This window comes from Lytechinus variegatus, chromosome 5, assembly GCF_018143015.1.
Source record: "Lytechinus variegatus isolate NC3 chromosome 5, Lvar_3.0, whole genome shotgun sequence".
NCBI classification, from domain to species: domain Eukaryota; kingdom Metazoa; phylum Echinodermata; class Echinoidea; order Temnopleuroida; family Toxopneustidae; genus Lytechinus; species Lytechinus variegatus.
In genome coordinates this window covers 27839122-27860412 of record NC_054744.1, presented here as the reverse complement: position 1 = coordinate 27860412, position 21291 = coordinate 27839122, and the positions used below count along the sequence as shown (strand labels likewise).

At 37.5% G+C, this 21291-nt stretch overlaps 1 protein-coding gene across 1 annotated transcript in view; it reads right to left on the bottom strand.

The window, feature by feature from the left end:
• The window catches only part of LOC121415392 (stAR-related lipid transfer protein 5-like), a 63111-nt gene that overhangs the window by 23537 nt on the left and 18283 nt on the right, over positions 1 to 21291 (bottom strand). Inside the window, exons 2-4 of the mRNA XM_041608591.1 lie at positions 5506 to 5577; positions 4813 to 4839; positions 2905 to 2954 (exon numbers count right to left, since the gene is read on the bottom strand). Of these exons, the coding sequence (XP_041464525.1) occupies positions 2905 to 2954; positions 4813 to 4839; positions 5506 to 5577 (149 nt within the window). The remainder of the gene's footprint in view (positions 1 to 2904; positions 2955 to 4812; positions 4840 to 5505; positions 5578 to 21291) is intronic.

Here is a 21291-nt window from a genome sequence, read left to right as displayed (position 1 = left end):
TGTTCCGTTCTCTAACAAAATTCAAACATAAAGGACTATATCTTAATATCGGGCTCTCTAGAAAAATAGTTTTTGCCTCATCATGCCACTGGAAATGCTATATTATTCTTATCAAGGATACTAGTTCAACGATCATATGAATTAAGTTACTTCTGTACAGAGGCTTCTGGGGCCTGTTGCATAAAACTTTTTACCTGAGAAAACTATGGTAAAAACTGAAAACTAAGGTTAGTCTGATTTCTGCCACTGACTTTAACACAGGGCAAAAACTCCGGTAAAAAACAACCTGACTTTTCTCAGGTAAAAGGTTTTATGCAACGGATCCCAGGTTATTCATAGAATTTCGCAAAATATTGAATCGTCAAGCATGTCAGTTCTTCAAATACGGAATACAATTTTAGAAATAAAACGACATCAAACTTCTGGGTAGAAAATACAGAAACGTTTCCATTACAGTAATAGTATTGTTGATGCAGAGAGATATTACTGTCAGATTATAGTAATACTGATTGGTTCACAAAGTTTTCCTGCGAGGGAACATTCCATGCTGCAATACTCGAAGCACGTGATCATAAACTTTCTTCCAATCTCTGACATCAACAGAATAGATCAAGTTATCATGGTTCTATGTTATATAAAGCATATTAATGATTGTTCATAATTATCCTTGACGATTAAAACATCTGCATGTTTTGGAAAACATCTGCATGTTTTGGAAAGAGAACGTTAAGTGACATGTAAATATGCCGAAAACAGCTACCATTTCAACAAGACAATTGCTCCTGCGACTTATGCTACTGTCTTAATATATCAGAGGGCATAGGGTTATAGTGAGGATAAAGTTTTTGGAAAGATAATGGAAATATAAGAATTCGGATTTATTTAGTCAAGGAAGTTAGGTTTTATGGCTTAACATGCAGATTTTCCATGGGAGCAATTGTCATGGAATCCTGATTTCAATGTAAAACGCGTCATTACTCCCATTGTCTCACTATTTACGACTAGTCCGTCTCGGTCTATTCTGTGAGATTAATATATTTGCCATCTCGCATTTGATCCGTTTTACGAGTACTTTACTCAAATTATTGCAAACTAGCCCTTCGGACATAATACAGCTTCATTAATCTCCGCTGTCCGTCTGGCTGCCTGGGATGCTACTGTATTGTGCACCAATAGGATTAATTAGTTAGCATAAAGCTGTCTGATTAGTTGTGCGATGATGTCATGCACGGGAAAGTGTGATCTGTCCTCGCCTCACACGCCGGTTCGAAATCATGTGACGTGTATCTGATTAGCCGAGCCGTCTCTGTTGAATGGCGTTTTACTTGAAAGTATACTGCTCATACTTAAGGCATGTGTTCGTCATCTTTTACGGGGTTCAGATTATATTGAAAAGACAAAGAAAAACACTGGTATAAGATTCCAGCAATAATGCAGCTAAGTAATTCGCTATCCCAGCAAAGTGCATTGTCGGCGGGTGTAGATCATAACACAAGGCAAAAGCGATATTGTGTCTCGCCCACTTATGAAAATAACAAGATATATCGTGATTTGCGAGGGCACGCAACAGAATTGTATCAAAACTTCATTGTGAAATGACTGGGATGGAATAAGAGTCTTGCACATAAACTTTAATGTTGACCTCAAAATGAACTAGACCATACCATGTGACCTCCCAACACAATAGCATGCAGGACCCCTAAGTACATCTACAATCCAAGTTTGATTGAAAAGTGATGTACGGTTGCAGAGTTATGTGTCATAAGAAAGTCTTGCACGGAAACTTTAATGTTGACCTGAAACTGACCTTTGACCTTATCATGTGACCTCCGACTGCAGCATGGCATGCAGGTATCATAACTTCATCGACAATCCAAGCTTTGGTGAAAAGTGATTTGCAGTTGCGGAGTTAGGTGTCATAAGAGAGTCTTGCATGTAAACTTTAACGTTTGCCCGAAAATGACCTTTGACCTTACCATGTGACCTCCGACTGCAGCATAACACGCAGATCCCCCAAGTCCATCTACCATCCAAGTTTGGTTGAAACGTGACTTACAGTTGCGGAGTTAGGTGTCGTTAGATAGACTTGCATGTAAACATTAACGTTGACCTGAAAATGACATTTAACCATACCCTGTGACCTCTGACTGCAGCATAACATGCAGTTCCCCCAGTCCATCTACCATCCAAGATTGGTTGAAAAGCGACATACGGTTGTGGAGTTATTTGTCATAAGGTTTGTGACGAACAAACGACGGACGACTTGCCTTCACCTCTGGTGGGCAAGACCAAACTCCCAAAACAATGAAAAGAATTAGCAGTAATAATGGAGCTAGGTAATTCGCTTTCCAGGCGAAATACATTCTTCACCTCATTTTCGAACATTGTCGATCATTGTGATAAGAAATTATTCCTTAGTAATGTAAGTGGAATATATTACGTTGCATATCGCATATTTGCCCTAGAATTCATTCCACCTTTGGTGATTGATATCACCCGTTTCTGGATGAGCATCATGACACTCAACTTTATCGCGACTGTACACACACGAGACCCTTGTTTGTTTTTAACCAAAACGGCTCCTTTTCGAATGTTTGGATTTTCGTCACTCTAAAAGCGCTCTAACATGTCGAAGCGCATCGAGTTTCTATAGCCTTGGATTCCCTGATAATGGCCTTCTTAATATATGGCATTTGGTAACTATCCCCATTTGCATTAAAATATAGAAAAGTGCCTTTTGGAAGCGGCCCTGTCCTCTCGAAATTTAAGTCTCGTGTCCACCCCCCCCCCCAACTATACATTTTACATATCCGTTTTTTATTTGTCGTGCTTTTGTATACAGGGAGCATTACTGCAGGGTAACACTTAGAACAAACTTACGAAGAAATAGACAAAAATACTTACACGTGACCTTCAAACTCGGAAGACTTCTTGTACATGACTTTTACTTCTTTCTGAAATACAATCATACCGGAAAATTTATTAGTTTGGAAACCAACAAAATATTTCAATCAAATATTCACTGCAAAAAACACCTGTGTTAATTTAACTGTAGCCGGTATCCATATCGGAAAACACAAGCATGACAAGAGAAGTGCTTAAACAACCACAGTTAAGAATCAAACCAACGTTACTTACTAGTGTCATTCAAAGTCATATCCGGTTTTAGCCAAGAGCAAAACTGGTGCTGTTTAAACAGCTCTGGTGTTTTCCTGTATGGCTATGATAGATGTAGGACTGGTGTTACTTAACGATCGGCGTTTGAACAGTGTTGAAATTTGCCTTCCACTTTTAAGCCTAAACTTTCATATTACTTTTTGAAATATTAGTTTCTTTATATAAGCATGATAAGGATGCAAAATATTATTTAAATATCAATGCTAGCGTTCAGTGTTATAAATAATATTACATATATATACATGTATATATATATATATATATATATATACATACATATATATATACATATATATATATATATATATATATATATATATAAAATACTCTCCCTGTAACATGTAAGGCAATAGCGAGATTTTGCGATTGCAACGTTGACTGATTCTACAACAGAGTAAACATATTGAAAATGCCCATCATATTATAATGGACAGCTTAGAGGTCTTTGTCGAAAAATGATGAACCAGGACAGCTGATCGTGGTCATGGTGGTACGATTCTGAGCTGACGAAAAAATTCGAAATATGTCGTTTGTCAAAAGTACAAAACGATCCTGCTGTTTTCTTTCATTGATTTTTGACAAAGACTGCATTGTCATGAAGGACTTTTGTCAACAGATTTTCTTTGCTATTAAATCCGTCCCGTCGCAGTTTCAAAAACTTCCTAATTACTGGTGCGTTCGAACATTTGGTTCTCAAGAAAGAAAACAAAACATTCTGATTTTGGTGACGAAAACATGTCATTTACTCATCATTCCTTTACAAAATGCATGAACTAATTCGTGGGAGATCATTTCAATCAATGATTATGTATCGCCAAAATAATCAAAGTATTTGATATTGGAAAAAGACTAAAGAATTGAATTAAACGACACTTCAATTACCAATCAACATGATCAAGCATTGAATTTGTTCAAAACAAAGGCGCGATGCCACACAAACTGCAGGTCCTAGTTTGCATTCACTAGCTACACTGGCACATATGAATATGAAAAACAAAAGAATATATGGCTGTATAAATGAATCCAAAGTATTTATTTATTTAACTTAACAAACAGGATTGAAGCTAAATAAAATGTGAACACTTAAAATTATGAAAACGTTGAAACAACGACCGCGGTTGTGGGATATTCATAAACGAACAAATTGACTATATGATAATTAAATAAATAAATAAATATTTTACTACTAGTTACATTGAATAAATACGTGGAGAGTTGTCAAGAAACACATACATATACATATAAAGTATACAAATAAAACACGTTAAAATGTATTCAGAACATTTGTTTGGGAGCAATGGCATTTTGCAAAGGAGATTGCGACACATTTTGACATTGATAATTTGTGGTAAAACAAGTCGAAGACACTTAAAAAAGGAAAATAGTTAGTAAACAATTGAGCACGAATGGCGGATTTGCAAACTTTCTTTTCAATTTCCTGAACATGCAACATCTTCACTCCCACGGAGATTATGTGCAAGGCATCAGGAAGGACGGAAGATTGAATAAAAATAAATTTTGCATAGGATTGTAGGAATACGGATGTCACATCATTGTGCCACATAAAATGAAATTCATGCAAGAAAAATAAAGAAGATGAGTAAGATTGCACAGAACAATTTCTTATCGAGTTACCTTGAAGTCCTCAATTGTGCATTCCTCCTTGTTTAATGATTAGGTGCAAAAACAACAACAATAAATGATAGATGTAATTTTGAACTGCGACATCTAAATTCCATGAATTAGTCATCGCAAACTTTTTATCCCTGTGGATTACTCTGATAATCAAAAGTAAAGACGCAATGATAGATAATTTTGAACAGGATACCTTTACGTAAAATGAAAGGGGGAACAAGATCAATATTATCAAAGAATTAGGCTGCTGTTTATTTTGTTTCAATCAAAATTCAATGAACAGGAACACGAATTGCGCCTTTGTGAGGATTAAAGAACATGTACCCGTTTAGAAATTCCACCTATGTCCCCCAACAGGAATCAATTTGGTTTTATACGCCACTGACAAAATGGCAGCAGTTTACAGTAGTTGTTTAACAGTTTAATCAACTATGCTTAATCTATTGATAATTTATTACTGAAAATTAAACGTTATAGTAAACAGCGTTGTATAACAATATCAAATAGTTTTTACTACGAAGAGCGAAAAAAACGAAAAAAAGGAAAGAACGGTGTTTTAGACAATTCGAAAAAAAGATTCCAGTTGGAAGTTTTACTACAATCACGAGCTCAACTAATCGCACAGTCAAACACACAATACACCTCACAAACACCGAATCATGTTATTATCACACTCCAAAACACATGACATACTAGCACTCCCGAACCGGAAATATCCCGAACTTCTGAAGATTGACGATCTAAGCCTGCATCTGAGGAGTAGGACTGTTTTGAAAAATAAAATAGATAAATAAATAACCACCAGTCATGTTCATCACATTACGTCATGATCTATGCATCAAAGAACATGGACAGAGCCTATTACTTCAGATTTTGACAAACACTCTATCATGTCTATGAGATGGTAATAGCTATATGCAAGCTTAGAATCAATGTCAGTCAGTGCAGTGCTGTTGGACACCATGCATGTGGCTCACGAATTTCCGTATCGGACATGTCACAGGTAGGATGTAATCCCAATTAGAAGAAATCGATATTTGAAATTCATGACTCAGTGGAGCGTTTCGACCCTACATATTAAACAGAATATATTTACGATACATACAATTCAATCATTTCATTCCAAGGTAAAGATGGTATAGTTCTAACCTATCTAATATTTCGAGTATGAGATATTTTTTTATGGATAACCAGGATACAATTTGAATACTCCATGTAATTGCAACCGCAGTTGAACGACATTCCGTGGCCCAATATCAATTGATTTTATCAACCGACCACATGACCATTTTGACGGTTTTCAACAATATCTAAGAAAGCAATAAATTTGAACACATTCGCCTAATTCCTTATTCATTATTTCATGAAAGAAATTACTTTATCAAGAATCTTTTCCATATTTTATTGCGACATGCCACCTTAAGTGTGGTGTATTTTGTAGGTCAGGGCTGCTTAACGTACATGTCAGTAATCGCTCTCGTCAAACTCCACGAACTCAAGCTAATCATCAATCAAGGTCTGCAATCATGGCAATACATCCAGACAGTCCTGTGGGGGCGGGAAGCTGAGATGTCAAGGAATTCTATTGATTCACAGCCGTGGGAAGCAAGTTTGTGTGGAGGTTTGTAGAGGAGTGGGTGTGCGCGCGCGCGCGTGTGTGTGTGTGAGTTAAGAAAATATGTAATGGATGAAATGTGATCCGGGCTCCCGTCTTACAAGGAGTAGCCACAGATCCACGGTGTGATTTACCTAAAATACCCAACTCTTGACTAAAGATATTTAGATCAATCGCAGGTTTATTTAGTCAATCGCAACTCTTCGCGTGAAGGGGCTCAGGTAATCGGAGACCTGCGATCAGATGATCGCCAAATGATAAATGTTTTAAAGAGTAAAGCACTGCAAGGTCCTCCTATCTTGCTAGGAGATCTTGCAGTTAACGGAAATTTCCTCTACCGCTTTTCACATCACAGTCAACCAGACGTAGAGAAGCAGAAGGTAACTCCGTTGGAGCACACTTCCCTAACTCTCGCTTCAACTAGGTGATGAGGGATGGAATACTTGGTCGGTTGCGGCATGGACCTACTGTGACGACGTTTCTTAAAGAACCTTGGTCGCTAATGGCGACTTCCATACACGAGAAACCAATCTTTACAAAGCTAGTCTATGGTTACTGCAGAAACGGCAGTGTTGATTTAATACCATCCCGATAAAAGAGAACACCAGAGAAGTATTCGAACCAACACCTCTTTTGCTTCAGATAGGTGTTTAAAAACACTAGTCAGTGTCACAATAATAACAGTTTCATTATCATGATTATAAAATGCTAAGCTGGACCCCGTAACACAATTTTAGGCTAGACAGCAATCGTACGCTTGAAATTAGCACCGGTGTTCTTGCAGTGTCTTTATTGTTTGATTATTACGAAAGTTTTATATCAAATCTCGAATATGCCGAAACCAGAGCATTTCGAAATCTTGATGGTTTCGCTGCATTGACACTGGACGAAGCCCAACTCCATAGGACACCCATTCGACCTTTTTGAAGAGTCCTAATCGCCATGCTGAGGAACCATTTGACATATTCATAGGTCTTTATTTTATCAGAAGTGTAAATAATGAACGAGAGATCAATGTGTAAATGTATCAATCAAAAAGAAGTTAGGGTCTTTCATGTTGATCTGAATTCCTGAATTACTTGAAAGTGGTTGTCCTTATAATAATGATACTTCTTTATATATATAAAATATCGTTTGTTTTTAATAAAGTAATATACGTCGACGAAAATCGGATATGCTGTTCAACATTATATAATATATATATATAGTAAATAGTGGTAGTAAAATACGAGCTGTGATTGGCTGGATTTGTACCACGTGACCTCCCTTCAAAAAGTTATATTGTACATATGTACAATATAACTTTCGATTTTTGGATGGCAAAATCCATGATGGGGGGCTTAGATTAAGGGATCTATTTACTATAATAAATAGTGAACGTTCTATCATACAATATTACTGGACTATATGAACTCCAAATATAAAATTATCCCTCGTGCAAGCCTATTTCACCTCGGCCTTCGGCCTCGGTGAAATAAACCTGCACTCGGGATAATTTTATATTTGTCGTACATATAATCCAGTATATTGTACAATAGATTATACACTATTTATATAATATATATATATATATATATATCCAAGTGAAGTGGGGAAGACTCGTTCCCAGTATATTAATTTTGTTCAAGCTTGATTGCCCCAAATTCGTTACAATTTGTCGAATTAGCTGTGGGACTTGTCTCCATTTTAAAATTGGTAGTTGATCGCTAGAGCCTCTTAACAACCCTCATTACTCACTGTCTCTCCCCTTTGATAGATGTACCGTCATATGCCTTAAGGCAACACGGTGGAACAATCATCGATCGTTTAGCAGCCATTTTCATGAATCCGTGGTGTAACGAGTCGAGGGCGCGACGACGGTTCATGAATATTCATGACTGTCTCGCCATTGTCTGCGACGGAAACCGTTCACTCCATCTGGTTCGATCGAGTGACAAGATTCTTTGTCATGATGATGAAGCACGAAACTCTCACCAGATATATATTTAGTTTTGTCCGGACCACTCAGGTGCTCTTTCAAAGAGCACGATCCCTGCTCCGACATACTATGAGAACTGTAAAACAAATGAAGATTATGAAATAATACAACTGAATGCAGTTGAAATTAAATCTTTTCGAGAGAGGAAGTCACAGCAATGCCATAATATTCCATAATGACAAAGTCGCAATAGTTAAAACTCTTTATGGGCCACAAGATCGACCACTTAACGTGCTGAAGTTTTCAGTCATCTCACGTAAGCACTCTACAAAGTGGCCACTATATCATGTATATCGTGTGTCGCTCACCAATTAAAAAGTGGGACAAATGGCACTTCTGTGTTCTCAGGGGAATGACAAAAACGTAGATGACATTAGACAAACCATGGTCTTACTGTCTTCGTACTGTGTGCATTCCCAAGCGAGCAACAGTGAATAAAAGTTAAATCAATGGAAGGAGTTATGAAGTATGAGGAATAAAGTATATTAACTTCTATAAAACACTCTTTATATAAATAACTGAAAAAAATCAGGGAAACAAACAGAAACCCCAGGAAACTACAATAGGAAGTACAATTGGACTGCTATCTTCAGTAGATAGCAACATACTAAAACACAAACATATCGCGAAATGTACTGTTTTTCTTATTGATGCACATTTACCGTGACAAATCGAGTAACACGAGCCCCATTTATCATGTCTATAATCAGATAATCGATTCGATGTGTATTTCGTACCATATCCCGGGATGCATCGTATTCGTTTAACAGAATTGTTGACGACGAATGTATATTTTTCTTGAGGGTTAAATCATGATATAATAACACGTATAAGATATACATGAATATCTATCCTATTTCCGACAATTAAAACATGCATAACTATGCCAATAGTTCGGGTATCGATTTATCAGGGATCATAACTATCTCGAGGGCTGTTAATTATGTAGGTAGACTGTCTGGTTCTAAAAGTCAAGTGCTTCTAAAACGACCTAAAAAAGCACAACATTCGTAGTCGTTAACCTTGGCCTAATACTGCCATTTGTCATCAGTATCAACATCTTAACCGACGACGCAACTGGGGCAAGGTGCATAATAGACTGGTAGAACTCGGCCATGTAAAGAGGGCAATACTCATAAAGACTGGCAAAATTGGAAAGACTGAAGAAAGAAAATGCAGTATTTTTAAAAGGGGTAAATATCAAGCCCTTAAAGATCTGCCAAAATTTACATAGGTTTTGAAAGATCTTTCTCACTTGGAGCAGAAACCATATCTCATTTACAATCACATTTAACCGGGATTTACAAATTTATGGTTGTCTATCGAGTATGAATACCAGTAAATTTGTTATCATGTAAGGGCGGGCCAATATCAAGACTAGAGGACATAGAGGACATAAAGGAAGGTCGATATTGACTGATTGGTGCTTCTCGTTCACAGAGCAGGTGAAGTAGGATTATCCATTCGCTGATTAAGAATTCCCGATACATCTATATTTTAGAAATACTCCTTTTTCACGTAATATATAGTCTGCTGGTGCAATATTATCATGGATGACATCACGGATAGTGTTTGTGGCAATGTTCCAGAATTATATCAGATTGGCTTGATTTTTTTTTATGTGCACATACATGGGGATGTTCGCATCTAAATACCTTCGAATTAGTTTGTACTTCAAGAGGTCCGATCCTGCATGATATTAAACATGCACTGAAAAGGATATCCAACCAATCGTTAAGACATCTTTATCAAATTTCATATCCTTTATAAGACAGTCCTGCTATGAAGCAATTGTTTAACTCTACATAATTAACAAAAAAAAGTTATCTCAGGTCACCAAAGAAGTTGGCGAATATTATGTAACACATCAGGCCATCACACTCTGTGGACGCATTTTACAAACGCCCGAAAGAGAAGGATGTGCATTTTATGGTCGCAGTGCGCTTAATATTCAGCGCTCCCGTGACAATTGGTTATCGTTTAATCTTACATTCATCAAGCATGCAATGTAGACCTATCACTTATCATCAGGAGGGCACATTATTCACACATTTGGTTACCTCATCTAACATCATTCCTCTTCCAGTCTTCCGACAATCTCTTGCTCGTCTGGCCCTGGTAATCTAGGAGGACGGTTGAAGCGTGCGAGACGTCGATCGAGACAACTGGAAAACTCCTCAGCCACTGAAGAGATGTAATTCGCATGGAGTGCGTGGGAAGTACCATCTACTTCACTCGCCATTCGCCCGTATCAAACCCTACTCATGAACCAACAATGGCGCTCTCATCCTGCTCATCAAGAATTCGTCTCACCATAAATGAGGTTGATCATTCCACTTACAGAGCAAATTGTTTGCACCTGATCGGCAAGCCAGAGACATCTTTTTCACGTGTACTTGAAATGTTTGAAGTGCAGCAATACAAGAAGCGACGGTCATCATTAGACGAGGGTTAAACTGTTAAAGGCAAAGTGCAACAAGAAGCTACTCTACCATCTTGATTGACTGATTGAGAAGAAGAAGAATGATAGTCGTAATCAGGGAATAGTGTTAAAAAGACACTGAGTGATTTTACATTCAGGGTTGGCATGTCGTGTTGGTGTTGAGCCTATTTTAACTCCAGCAGTAACACCAAACTTGAAGGGATCTGGTGCTGAACCGACGTTACTTGTTGAGATAGGCCTATTGATTCGTATCACTTTCGTAGGGGAATCAGCATTTGATGTAGGAGATAGAGATCCCTTCCAACATCAACAGTTACACTAATACCAATACTGAGCTCTAAATCAATCCCATGCGGTATTTCACGAAATGGAAACTTTCACAAATATTTCGAGCTTATTGGATTATGCCGATGAAGAGCAGTAACTTTGTAACATACCTCATGTATGTCATGTTGTGTAAGCCGATTTCCTCACTATGATCCGTTGGTAAGATGGGTTTACTCTTGTTAAGGGGGTGAGGGGTGAATTTCTAACAAATAAAAACTCAGTTCAACATCCTGTCAGGAGTCATCCCCACCCCCTCCATAGGGTACGCTATTGTGTGTGGATATGGATGAGGTTGTGCGTATGGGGTGTGTATGTGTGTTAGGCGTGTGTCTTTGAAAGAAAATGAGACAAATTTAATTTAATTAATTTCGTCTAGGATGTAGGGTTAGTGTTGCAATAGGCATGGTAGGGTTTTATGTTAGGTTTAGCATGTTTAGGGTTACGTTTAGGGTAGGCTATGAAACCCAGGGGTGGTTATTCGACTATTGTGTTCAATTAAGAGCGGAGCAAATAATATGGTCCACCAAGACTAGTAAATGTAACTTTAAAAAAAGGAACGTAGGAAGTTGGCGATGGACGATGAATCATGAAATACAGCTTTCAATTAAAAAAGATAAATCAAATAAAAGTCACGGAACGGAAGAAAATAAACAATAGCCAACATAATTGGAAAAAATGTGGAAAGAAAAAAGGAGAAGACTCGGAAAAGCAAAGCCGATGGGCATGGTAATTAATTGGGCAGAAGTAGTCACATGCACGCCACTTGTGTAATAAGTATTCAAGACACGAGTGTGAACATTCAGCTGCTTATTACTGTGAATTATGGATGAAACGATCACCAAGACATACGATCGCAAAATGATTGCCTTTTTAATACACACGTGTCTGGGGATGTGATTTTAAAGACCAATTCCAACTTTGGTGAACAATCACGAAGTTATACTACAAGAAGCAGCAAGAAATTACAAGTATTTGCAAACATATTTACAGAAATGGGAAACAAAGATAATAATTCATTCATTAGCATGATTACTATGCTATTCGTTCACTACGCGAGTCTTTTATCCAAGCTTGGACCTATTACATGTATTAGGTCAATGCTCCAAGGCATGAAAACATGTTCCAGAAATTTCTAATTCTGCTATAGTATCCATTTTACCTGTCCCAAATGAATTAATTTTCGTTTTCATTATTTTCTTAATTATAAATTTATTAATTTGTTTTTTTGTGTCTTCTTTCCCGTGTTTTTCCTCCCCTCTTTCTTCCTTTCGTCTCCATTTTCTTTGTAGTTCGTTCGTTCCTCCTATTTTTATTCTTTTGATTTCTTACGTCTTTTCTTCCGTTCTTTCCCCTTTTTGTAGCACCACCCCCACCCGCACCCCCTTTTTTTTTTTCTATCAATTTCCAAACGGAATGGGAAGCATTTCATCTTTGTCAAACAAGGAACATCAGGGTAGACGAGAACGTGAAAGCGATCACCGATAGGGTGTTTATGATCGAGGTAATCGAGAATGTTGTCTTCCTCCGGGCGATCAAAACATACAGAATCGCAAGCCGCTTGGGTAGATGACCGACTTTCTTCTTCTGCCCATGCGCAGACAAATAGTTCAATGCTAAATTTAAACCAAGACTCAAGATAACTAAAAGCGTAACTTGAGATGTGCTCATGGAAAATTTACTCCTCGGGGGAAGTATGTTGAATGATTAGGTGAGCGAGCAAAGCGCCTGAGCTTGTCATGAGAACATTTTTTTTACGATCTTGGTGTTGGTTATTCCATTTGGAAAACTAAAAGGACAAAGGGTAGAATCAATTTTGAACCACATTATTCAACTGTCTGACCCAACCCTTCAACCCTTCTCTCTTTTGGATCATAAATACCCATACTACAAACGGATATACTATGGGTGGTATTCTAAAAGCAATGGTTTAGTTAGTCTTATGGAGTGCCAGTTGTCAACTTAAGAATACTGCTGCAAAAAAAAAGAATGTAAAAAAATCAATCAATTGGTACATTTAAATTGCCAGGAATATGGAAGAAATATTAATGAATCCAGCACCTAATTCCCTAGGATTGATTCTTCTTAATCTTAGGCCTCCAAGTTGAAGAATTGAAGGACTTTGAAGATTGCAAGTTATTCGGTTCCCCCTTTCTCTCTCTCTCTCTCTTTCTCTTGCTTTTTCTTGATCTCTCCACCCATCTCCCCCTATCCCTATACCTGACTGTGTTGCATAATTATTATTTTTTATTTCATCTCTTATATGGATGCATGCGAGGGTATAAGAGCGTGCTTCCACTTTCATCTTCTTTTTCCATTTTCTTGCGGTAGGATCTGAGAAAGATCAGATTTTTCCTGAGCAAGTGGCATATTAGAGACATGTGCGCTATATACAACACAAAGTTGTAGTCAACACAATTTCTTATGAGCTATTACATTTTCACTCGCTCCGAATATACAAATAAATGCAAAAAAAAAAATCCAATTTCTTATGGGCACGTAATATAAAAGTTTTATAACAAAAAGAAATCACATCGTCTAACATTCAAAATTAAGTTTATTAACTTATCATTTTGGAAATACGAAATATCACTTATGTTTGACTTTGTCTGCATTCGTAGTTAGATACATATTGACATATTACGTGGTTTTTCCTTGTGGTATAATGTTCACAGATTTCCAAACCAAAATGCGGAGGCGTAGGATCGCATGAAGAATAAATTAATAAGAAATATTAGAATGTAACATTAACAAATTTCGAATACCTCAGAAGTAAAAATGAATTGAAGTTCTGATACCAAAAAAGACGAATTTCAGTGTTCGGTTACGTTAACCATGCACGGACATGCATTCAAAAGTTAAACAGGTATGGTTTAAATAAATACACGAATTTCTCTGAGTTTTTAAAGGCGAACTCCACAACGTATGTTTACGTAAAGACAAATTCAATTCATTTATTCGACATCCTTTACAACACACAAACATATGTACAAGGATAATATGGATACAATAACAAGAGAGTACGACAATTTAAATTACAGTATACGCAATAAAAATTGACGAAATATAAAAAATATAGAATTAAAAAATACATAAAATATTTATCATTGGTGAAGGAAAATCAAAGAATAACATGAGTTATATTTTGTTCATTTTTTTTAAACGTCGAGCAGCCCCGCCCCTGGAGATTCAGTATTTTTTCCGGACGAGGAATCAATTATTCTAAATGACACAATAATTATAGTTTTCACATCAGAACAAATTCATGAAATATTAAATAACTCTAAAAAGAGAATTTTTACCTGATAAGTTGGTTTTAATAAAGCAGAAAAATGAGAAAAAATACTGGTTGATTTGATTCATATCCATAAAAAAATTACGGACTTATGAATGTATTTATAAACATTTGATTTTGTAAAAAAAAAGTGATATCACGAAAGAACGACCATCCCTATATCGTGTGAAATAATTTCAGAAAAATGCATTTCTGACAAAAGCAAAAATGAAAGTGATATTACTTGTGGGATGAATATCAGACATGCACATACCCACTTCTATAAAAAGAAATAAATTAATTCATTATGTTCCATTAAATAGATGGACTTTGCATTTCATGGTAGACGAGGGACTGAGCTGCTCGCATATGACGTCACAAATTAAAAAAAATCAGAATTACAGAAATCTCTTATTTTTGATGGATTTTTTATAAATAAAACCTTCACATTTTCTCATTTTTTTTAAGGAAAACCAAATGATCATCACGGTGAATTTTCGCCTTAATATCAAGTCCATTTTCAGAAAAGCCGCAGGGAATTATGTGTTTGATTATAGGTTCTTGGAAGTGCACTTATTAAAACAATTTTTTCTAATGGCAATTTATGCAATTAAAGTTAGGGAGAACCTGCTTGTGACGTCACACAATAAAAAATGAATATTCCATATCTCTGTTATTCTTTTGTTGGTTTCACCAATTTTTAATTGATAGTGTTACTCTAATTTTGCTGCCTATATTAGAAAAAAAAATGACGTCACGATGGATTTTCCATAGAAACCCGGTTGTTGAAAGGGTTAATGAACTGCGCAGTTTATGCCCGGTCAAGACTTTTCATGCATTTAATACCCCCTTTCTCCTTCTGCACTTTGCGTTCTTTCTCTATCCCCGAATCTCTCTCTTTCTCTCTCTCTCTCTCTCTCTCACTCACTCACTTTATCTTTCTTTCTCTGCTTATTACGCTTTAAAACTCTCTCATTTTCAAAGGACAAAAACTAGCAAATATTGAACATTCGGAATACTTAGCCCGAAGCAATTCAAGTTTAATCCCAGCTGCAGACTGAATAATCATCGCGCGAAAGACTTAACAGATGTGAAAAGAAATATTAACATGAATATTTAAGCCTGAAAAGAACATTTGTGCGGGCAAAATACGTCCTCGGGCTAATGCTAGGTTCCCACTGCCGATCAAACCAACCCAACCAAGCCCGATCAAGCCCGATCACCCATTTTTCCCCGACCAATCCCGACCACATGCCTAAACACGAGCTCTTCCCGACCGCTATTTGACCATTCACGACCCATATTCGACCATTCACGACTCCTTCACGACGTACAGTCGACCACTACTTAGATCTCTTCTCGATCATTCCGATCTACATACGATCCCAACGCGATCCCTACTAGACTAGCTGGACGTCCATCCGATCTCTACACAATCTAGACCCAAGCAGATCAACTTGTTCGAAAAGAGATCCAAGATCAGTGGTGAATTGACTGTGGTTGCACAAACATTATCGTCAGCTGATGGTACAGTACTCATTTTTTTTACCAGGGTTCAGTTCATCTCAAACTTGAAAGAGATGGAAATCGAACAGTTACAGTTGTGGGCTAGGTGGTTAGAGCTCCAGAGAAACAGGGTAATGGCTGTGGTTCAGCTCGAAAAAGAAGAAGTTGATGAACGTAGATGCAGGAGGACGCGTAGGCAGCAACGGCACAGGGAAACCTGCAGAGGCGTCGATCCTGGGGGGCAGGGGGGGGGGGCGATCGCCCCACCAATGAAAATATTGGGGGGCAAACATATCATTTTGCCCCCCCCCCCCAAATAATTCTTGATATGCATAAAAACAACAAGATTGTAATGTTCAGCAAGCGAGAATGAGATACACATCTCGTTCTTTATTTAAAATCGTGCTCAAAATGTCCGCTTTTCGGATTGGAATATAAAAATTTTCAGCTTGCGCTTCGCGCTCGCATCATTTCTGTAGCAAAAACCCATACTTTTCATGATTAACTAGGTGAATGTAAATGTCCTGTTTTCAGTTCTAATCCTCAAAAGAACTCCTGCTTCGATTTGCAATCATCTTTTCTTGGATATATATTTTGTTCTTTATCAAAAACGTCCATTAATAAAAGTGTCATTTTTCAGATCGAAATATCAAAATTTTCAGCTCGCGCTTTGCGCTCGCATCTATTCTTCTTTTAGATACAAATCTTAATCCTTGTTACCATAAATGCTTAGAATATCAAGTTTTCAGGTCAGAATATAAAGAAATTTCAGCTCACTCTCGGCACTCATACTATCTGTGTAGTGAGATATGTATCCTTCTCATGAGTTACTACAAACGGTCCTAAACAGGCACGCTTTTCCTGTCAGTATTCTAAAAAAAAATCGCGCTCGCATTAAATTGTTGGTGAGATATATAAATATATATATATATATATATATATATATAGTGGTTAAGGCACCGGCGTTCAAAGCTGGGGGCCCGGGTTCGATTCCCAGCAGAGACATTTTTTCGGCATCATCAATTTTTCCAAAGGGTACATGTAGATAGCTCTGGGGAACCTTGATTTAAGCTACGCCTACCACTGTTCTCTTCATCCATTTCTTTACAATATTTAAATAAAAAGGAGTTGTCAAAAGCTATTGTACATGTATAACTTTACACACACACACACACACACACACAGATATATATATATATACATATATACATATTTACGTGTGTGTGTGTGTGTGAGGGAGGGTGTGTATGTGGGCGGGTGTTTTGTACGATCGAGCGCCTTTGGAACGTTAATGATTTTGCCCCCCCCCCCCCAATCTGAAAAATGGATCGACGCCCCTGGAATCTGGGTGAGGCAGTGGTTGACTCGGAGACCGCTCTTTGGACAATATGAACAACTGCTGAATGAGCTCAATAGAGAGGACCCTAAAGGGTTTTAAAATTTCCTGAGAGTGGACGCCGACATATTTGGGGAGCTTCTTGACCGCATATCGCCTCGAATAAAGAAGCAGGACACTAACTTCAGGTAATTACACCTTTTTAAAAGCATGATGAAATAGTCGTTTCAAATATAAATCTATTGATACTCATTTCGTAATTCTCTGGGAGTTACCACAGGAAAGTTTCTACAATACTTCTGCAAGATCACTCTGCTTGTTTACGATACAGGTCGTCATTTAGTGCAGCAAAAAACTTCGAAATAGGTCAAGGTATGATATTTTCATCTTCAAATTTTGCTCTGGTGTGAAAATTCATTTTTCAAGGAATGTTGGGGCGTGTTCTCATAGTGTAGAGGTGATCGGTAAAAGTACTTCAAATAGGAAGTTTTGTAAGTGGGCTAGCCACACAAACACTAAAAACTACCACTGTGTGTTGTGTATGGGTGATACTGTGGCCACAATGAACTGGTCAGTCCAATAATGTGTGTAGGTAATGGGGGACACCAACATGGCGACTGTTTGTTATGAATGGCAGGTGTCACAGGAAAGTCCTTGACAAAGCATCTTCTTTTATGTAATGAATCTAAAAAAATGACTGCAGAAATAAGAATAAATATGGGCCTAATTTCCTTTCTTTTTTTCAGAAAAGTTATTTTTAAAGCACTTCAGAACATTTATGATTTAAAGCATCATTTATTATTGCAAACAAAAAGACATGCTTTCAACCACATCTGGTTCATATTGTTTTAAAATGATGTTAAAATCATTGGCTACATGTTTTTCTGTAAGAAAAGTGTTTGAACTTAGCATGACAATCCCATTTTTACTAAAGTTTTCTTGCAAATAACATGATTTGTAACTGTCCCTCATTACCTACACATTTAGGTAATGAGAGACCTTTGATGATGACGTCATTAATCCTCATTATCTTATTAATCAATTAATTTGTGTTCACGATTTTGTTACCAAATATTGAGTTGAAGTTGCTGAAGAGGAAAAAATAACTTTTAAGAGTGTGTCATTTTCCATGTTCATGTAAATTATGCAAATGAGCTTAACGGTCTCCAATTACCTACACTTACCCTATGTGAAGAGCTGCAAGTAGTCACCTGTTATCACTCCCAATTCCAGAACTGATTAATTTTAATATCAATAATAGGCCTACTGGTACGAAGAAAATGTGATAAGATCAGCACGTAATTGTGTCTTTGCCCTTGGTTGAGTTGCGATCCGAAAGATCGAGTGCGGTCGAGAAGTGATTGGGATGTGATCGTAAAGCAGTCGAGAAGTGAGCGAGTTCGGTCGAGTAAGTGTTCAGGGCAGACATGTATCGGTCGTGAAGCAGTTGAGTTGTTGATCGAGTTAATCGGGAACCAATCGTGTAGAAGTTGTGTGTGAATTGAGATGCTCGGGTAGTGATCGGCGGAAAAAATCCACCCCGACCAAACTAGACCTCTACACGATCGATTTTCGATCAACTCGATCTCTACTCGATCAGTACACGATCGCTGTACGATGGCTTGCCTTCACGACTCCTACACGATATTTTTTGGCATGCCAAAAAATGTCGTGTAGGAAGCCAGATCAATACCGATCAAGGTAGACCGACCCCGATCGCCCTTGCTGACCGAGCCCGACCAGGCCAAAATAGCTTGATCGGGCTTGGTCGGGCTGGTTTGATCGGCAGTGGGAACCTAGCATAAGGGTGGTCTTATAATCGAAACCAAAGCAACTAGGTATACTTTGGTTACAAGTTTGTTCGGCTAAGACGTTATCCTTTGTTTTAAGACAAGCTCCACCCAAACAAACTGAATTAAATTTAACAATATACCGGTATACATATCGCGTAGGATATCTCTGGTAGTACGCAAAATGAAGTATTCGATGATGTCACAAACCATACATTTAAGCTTATTATATCATGACATTTCAGGCATCCTAAATTTTTTCTCAAATAAAGTAATACATGGTTTGAATCGTCAAGGGACTATTAAAAGTAAAATAATTTGCATATTGTGTACTTCTAAGAATAAGTGGGTTATCCTAAGTAGTAACATCTAAAGATTTCTTTAAAAAATCAGCAAAATAAAGCAATTCAACGACGCATTTCAAGGACCGGTATGTCATATCTAGATCAGTATTCTACTGGCTTTGATATTAGGGCAATTCCATAAAAATAATCAACCTTTTTGTACGTCCGACCACCATTTTTCTCAAGTTTTACTTCACTTCATAAAATGACCAAGTGATGGTCATTTGACAGCATTACAGACTGTCAAATGAACAAGAAATCAGAGACTATCAGAAAATTTCATGAAGGTCCAACATAGGGGTTCGGACATATATATTTTATGGAATTGCCCATTAGTATTTAAATACAGAAACGGAGTTAACATAGACATATATTACTCATCATATTAACACAAAAGTAAGGGTACAGACAACTCTTCCCGCGGTTCAAAATGTCAAGTTCTCGAGTGAACTCCGCCTCTCCATTGTATTGACACTTCAATGATGTCGGACCGTCGGGAGCATCTCAACTTACACGTGCGTGTCTGCCTAAATCGAATCGGCATCTTCCGATTGGCTGTGACAAGTCTGCATAACACAATTACTCAATTGAGTAACACCGTGTCATGTTAGATAAAACAATACGACTAGAATGACAAGTAGTTTGCTGGTTTCTGGAGAGCGTTTCATTAACAATTTCATCCGACAAATTGTCAGATCTGAAAACTTTCCTGGATTTTGATTGAACGAGAAGCAATGTTAGGGCCTACTATGGTACCTGTCGGATAAACCGTCTGGCAAGTCCTTTCGTGAACCACTCCCCATATTTCACAGATTTCCACACCCTAATTGTCTTTCTTACAATATTGGAAACGTCTTTCTTACAATAGGAGCAGTGGTTTCACAAATCGAGGACCAGGGTTCGACTCTAATGCACTAGCTCTCATTCCTCGGAAAGGAGCTGAAGCCTTCTCGATTTGCTTTCAAGCGTTCTCACCAATCAGGTTAAAATTGCCATCACTTCATCCCTATGGGCCTGTAGTTTCATTCATTAACTGTTTCCTTTGCGTCTCGAAAATGCACAAAAAATGAAAGTTATAAGCGAATGTGACGGGAACTAGTTATATTCAGGTAAGACTGAATTTGACTTTGGGAGCTCAGATAGACATGAATAGACATGGGTTTGAAGATATTGATATATATATTTTATTTGGAATATCTTTATACCAAAAAATCATTTTCGGAAATTCAAGGCAAATAGGATACATACTAATGTGATAATTCTTTTTCACATTTCTCGGGAACAATTTGATATCCATTTTGTAGTGGAAACATTTTTTTCTTTTTTTTTCTTTTCAAATTTACATCAGCACCCCCAGTCAAAAAGAAATTGCTTCTAGGACCCTGCTGCATGAGCCGACTATTCTTTTATTGTTCCTTTTGTTTCTATTACTGATCTTCTACTGATATCTTTTTTTTTAAATATATATTTCTGATGTAATCTTTTTTTCAGTAATTTTGTTCCCATTATGTTCCTTTGAATGTATTTCCAGTGTAAATAAAAGTCGAGTTTACCATAAACAGATAAGGCGACATTTTTCGTGGCGGCATCTTCTGCATGGATCTCGGCTATTATCATCCTTTCCACCAGACAATATCGGCTTCAAAGACAATAAAACTCGATCCATAATAAGTATGTCGGGTGCTTGTTAGTAGTGGATCGATGTCGGCGGGTTCATCGTTTCACACGCATTGTTTGGATTGAATGTGCGAATGAAAAAGTGGGTTGAGTTGAGATTGCCTTTCATGTCGAGTTAGATCGAACTACTCGAGCGACGCGCCATCCGTCTGGCCCGCCCGCCATGCACGATCTCGCATCCCGTCGCGACTA